The sequence below is a fragment of the Brassica oleracea genome, chromosome C4 (assembly GCF_000695525.1).
Source record: "Brassica oleracea var. oleracea cultivar TO1000 chromosome C4, BOL, whole genome shotgun sequence".
In the NCBI taxonomy this organism is placed as follows: domain Eukaryota; kingdom Viridiplantae; phylum Streptophyta; class Magnoliopsida; order Brassicales; family Brassicaceae; genus Brassica; species Brassica oleracea.
The window spans coordinates 17,435,551-17,440,533 of record NC_027751.1 but is presented as its reverse complement, the minus strand read 5'-3'; the positions used below and the strand labels follow the sequence as shown (position 1 = coordinate 17,440,533).

Here is a 4,983-nt window from a genome sequence, read left to right as displayed (position 1 = left end):
ACCCGTTATCGGTGCCACACACAATACACATTGCACTCAAGTTCTACTTCAATAACATTAACAATCATTACTCATCTATCAGCTTAGCATTCATTTCTCTCTAGCATTCTAGCTTTAATCACAAACCACTCATGGGACTACACATCCAAACATACAAGCATAAATTACCAATCAATCATCGCTACCACAACTCCATTTCAGTTTACTAAGTCCCATTTAACAATATGAGGGTTCTTATGCATCGTGTTTCATTCATCTAACATCCTAGCAATAATCATGATCTATCATCCTAGCTTTCAAACAGGGTCTAATCAACCCTAACTCCAACATAAAGGAGTATACAGAACATGAGAACAAGATGGGTTCAAGACACTCCACCTTAGCCTAGATCTGGATCTGGATCTGGAAACAAGAGACAAAGGGAGAGGAGATTGAGATCCGGTCACCACCACCACCACCACCACCACACGGCGCCGGCGAAGAGAGAAAGCGTGCGACGGCGAGGAGAAAGAGAGCGACGGCGAGGAGAGAGAGAGCGACGCAAGAGAGAAGGGGAGAGAGCTCGACGGCTAGGGTTTCTGGTCTCCGGGAATTCTCTGCAGAGCTTCGCTTCAGTTTCTAAGTGAGGCAAAAAGGGAGGCTGCATCTCTTTTCATAGGAAGGGGAAGGGAAAACCCTAGGTCTTTGCCAAATGGGCCGTAGAGAAGCCCATATTCTTAAAGAAATTTATGGCCAGGAACCGGGCCGTTACATTTAACTTGTGAGATATACAACGATAGAAGCTCGATATAATAAGTTTAGAAACTTCAATATTTTTATGAGGCCCTTAACGTCTGCTTCATGTATCTTAGAGCAGACCGTAACATGGATCTAGCTTTCCTATCTGGTTTGCAGCCGGACATGATCATCTCCTCGTAAACACCAGGTACCTGTTAAAACCGTCGAAACGTCAATGCTCCTACTTTCGGTGTATTCCCATATCAACCATAAGAAAAGATTCATTACCTTTTGGAACTTATCAACACGAATGAGAGCTTTCATGAGTGTTGTGTATGTCACCACGTCTGGATTTACGCCCTGCAATTGTTGTGACTTGTGAGATGGTGTCGGTCAGTATCAAGATTGGTTTTAGGGTAAAGAAGAAGTTGATTACGTTTTCTTTCATGTACTGCAAAACGGCAAAGGCTTCAGCGTCTCTTCTATCCTCTCCAAAGGCATTGATAAGGGAATTGAGAGCCAATAAACTTGGCTTCAGTCCATCTGATGTCATCACTCTAAACGCATTCACAGCTTGCTCCGATAAACCCTGGCACAAAAGAAACTATCAGTCAAATGATTGTTTTAAAGATTTTTGCATGGATACTATTAAAAGGCACGATACCCTCTGTGCATAGGCATTGATGAGGGCATTGTACATTGTTGATGACGGTTTCAGCCCAACTGACTTCATCTCCTCCAAGCAATCTATTGCATCGTTAAACCTACCGGATTTGCCATAAACGTCGACGAGTGTTGTGTGTGTCACGACGTTAGGCAGTACTCCTTGGCTCTTCATCTTCCCCAACAATCTTTTCATATCATCCCATCTTTCTTGATCTCCGTAACTGTTGATCATGATGTTATAAGTTGTAGCGCAAGGCAAGCAACCTCGCTTCTCCATTGCCTCAAACATCTGTTGTGCTACTATGTACCGGCCATGCTTGCAATGGCAATCTATAAGCGTATTCCAAGTTACCCTATCAGGTTCGATTCCCTCGCTTAACATTCTATCAAAAGTGGTCATGGCATGATCAAGACAATTGAACTTTCCAAAGGTATCGATCACCACGTTGTAGAATTGTCTATCGGGCTTAACTCCGATGCTCTTCATCTCCTTGAGAACTTGAAATGTCTTTTGCCACTCGCCTCTATCGCGATAACCGGCCAAGAGCCTGCTGAAAACAAAAGAATTAGGCTGTACATCACCGGCTTCCATCTCTTTCAACACAATCCTGGCGCTTTCCCATCTGCCTGCATTCACATAAGCATCAATGAGGAGACTGTACGTATGTTCATCAGGGGAAACACCACTCTTCTCCATCTCCGAAACCATCGACTCCGCATCTCTTAGCGGTCCCGTCTTCACATATCCTCTAAGCAACGCATTGTAGGCCTTGGTTCTCGGTTTTATACCGCTCTGTCTCAGCTCCTCAAACAAAGCTTCAGCCTCTAAAGTCCTTCCTGAATTTGCCAATGCCGAAATAATGGAAACAAGAGTGGCAGTTTTGGCGCTCAAACCCGTAGACTGAGCCATGCCAAGAAGCTGCAAAGCCCGAGAGGGGTCACCAGATTTAGCAAAGCCCATGATGAGATCATTAACTAGCTGCACATCAAGCTCAAGCTTGTCATGTTTGATTTCCCTATAAAGGCTCTGTAAAAGAGCGGAATCAATCTTGTTGCTACGGGTCAAAGCCTGAATAACCAAACTGTAGTTAACAAAATCGGACTGGTAACCATCTTGACGCATCCTAGAAATGAGATTAAGAGCCTTATCAATGTCATTGTTACGAGCACAAGCTCCAATTAAAGCATTGTACGTCAGAGGAGTTAATGTTTGCTTCTGAGAAAGAAGAAACGCCTCGTAAAGCTTCTCGGAACGGCCGAGCGCGTGGATGAGAATCGAGTAGAGAAGCTCATAAGAGAAGCAGAGATTGTGCCTTTCCAGCCAGGAGACGACGGCGTACGCTAAACCGAGAGATGACCTCGATGAGCATAACGATTTTAGTAACGAGTGCCAGTACGGTGCCGGAACCGCCTTGTATGACTCGGCCAGCTCGAACTCCACCGGATCAAGCGAAACCGGTAATGGTTCCAAATTGACCGAGTCCAAAACCAATTCGACTGGTCCGAATCTGGAGAGGAATTTTAGAAGCGGAGAGAAGTCATAGCGCCGACGAACGAAGGTGGAGAATTCATCTTCTTCTTCTTCACTCGCATCCAAACCGTTCCACGAGGAGAAGTAAGAAGAAGATGATGATGGCGAACAAGATGCGGTTGCAGAGAAGGCTGAAATCGGCCGTTGGAATAAACGGTGGTGGTGGCGAGGGATGAAATAGAGGGAATGAAAACGAGATGAAACCAGTGGAGGTTGCATGAGAAGCATACCCTTCCTCTCTTCTCCAACGGCGTGGCGTGGTGACGCGAGTGGAGAGGATTTTGATTCTATCGTTTCTTCGTCGAGCTGTTTTCGTTTGTGGTTGTGAGCCGGTGTGTGTGTACGTGTCACTTCAACTACTAGTAAATTACATCTGCGATAGGCCATCTCCCATGTATTTCTCTATTTTTTCCTCCATAAAATATATAATAGAGTGAGTTTCTCTCTAATGTATTCATCTATTTTTCCTCTAAAAAAGAATATTCTTGAAAGATTCTTTTTTATTTTACATTTTCCACCTCTAACTTGTAAATGTTGAAAATTAACCCATTCATTATACTTTTTGAATTTTTTTTTCATAAAATTACAATATTATTTAAAAGAAACATTTTATTACAAAAAGACATTAGAAAAAAAAAAAAACAAAGTACCATTATCTAACAATCATTATTACTAAATTTTTCCCATAAATGATCAATTAATGCATTCTGAAGTAAAAAATGAGCTTCTTTATCTTTGATTTTTCTGAATTGACTTAGAAACTCTTGGAATCAATTATCTTCATTATCCGGTATTTGGACTTCCGGAGGTGGAGTTTCTCTTCCAATTCCAATCGGGCATCGAGATCACGCTCATTCTCAATAATCATATTATGTAAAATTATACATGTAGTCATTATATCATGTAATACTTTTTTTTTTCCAAAAACGTACCGGTCCTTTCACAATCGCAAAACGTGATTGTAAAACTCCGAATGCACGTTCTACATCTTTTCTACATGCTTCTTGTTGTGCTGCAAAATATTTTTTCTTTGGACCTACTAGCTCATCAATAGTTTGCACTATGGTTGACCATTTCGGATATATACCATTGGCCAAGTAATAACCCATATTATATTTTTTTCCTTGAATGACATAGTGGATAGGAGGAGCAATACCTTGAGCGAGATTGGAGAAAAGGTGAGAAGACTCCAACACATTAATATCATTATTAGTCCCCGGCAATCCAAAATATGCATGTCATATCCAAAGATCATAATCAGCCACAGCTTCAAGAATTATAGTAGGTGATCCACTACGACCGGCATATTGTCCAGCCCAAGCAGTAGGACAATTTTTCCACTTCCAATGCATGCAATCTAAGCTACCAAGCATTCCCGGAAAGCCTTGTTTTTCGCCAATGTAAAGAAGTCTTGAAACGTCATCAGTTGTTGGTGATCGTAGGTATTGGGCTGAGAATATCTCCACAATAGCTCGACAAAAATTCTTCATGCTTTCGATTGTCGTTGATTCACCAATCTTTATGTACTCATCTACGACATCTGCAGGAAGACCGTATGCTAGCATCCGAAAAACAACGGTTACTTTTTGAATAGATGACAATCCAAGTCTACCCATAGTATCCCTTCGTTGTGTGAAGTAGTTGTCATGACCTTCAACTTCATGAAGGATGCGGAGGAATAGAGAACGAGACATACGATACCTCCTCCGAAACAAAATATCATTATATTTTGGAGTTTCCGAGAAATAATCATTGAACAGTCTATCATGGGCACTCTCTCGATCACGGTGGATGAAACAACGGCCAGGAACTGAACCACCATGAATCGCCTGGTTTTCTTGTTGATTAAGAAGATATTGTATAACCAGATTGTTATTAGAAATAGCAAGTTGCACTGCTTCTTCTTCATGGTCAAGATCAATTGAAAAATTCCATATTTTCATCATCTGAAGAAGAAGATGATGAATGGTGAAAATTTGGTAAAGTAAAATTGAATTTGGTAAAACAAAGTATTAATAAATTTTGATTTAATTTGTTATCCTCACAAAAATCCGAATATCCATAATTCT

At 41.4% G+C, this 4,983-nt stretch overlaps 2 protein-coding genes across 2 annotated transcripts in view; both read right to left on the bottom strand.

Moving 5' to 3' along the window:
* The window catches only part of LOC106342339 (pentatricopeptide repeat-containing protein At5g42310, mitochondrial), a gene marked incomplete in the record, with an annotated part of 4,057 nt that extends 915 nt beyond the window's left edge, over positions 1–3,142 (bottom strand). The window contains 4 exon segments of the mRNA XM_013781247.1: positions 778–929; positions 1,006–1,077; positions 1,154–1,306; positions 1,382–3,142. Of these exon segments, the coding sequence (XP_013636701.1) occupies positions 816–929; positions 1,006–1,077; positions 1,154–1,306; positions 1,382–3,142 (2,100 nt within the window).
* Positions 3,143–4,152: 1,010 nt separating this feature from the next.
* Positions 4,153–4,608, bottom strand: LOC106338280. Its single transcript, XM_013777297.1, has one exon. The coding sequence runs from the start codon at positions 4,606–4,608 to the stop codon at positions 4,153–4,155; it is 456 nt and encodes a 151-aa protein (XP_013632751.1).
* Between the last annotated feature and the right edge of the window lie 375 nt (positions 4,609–4,983).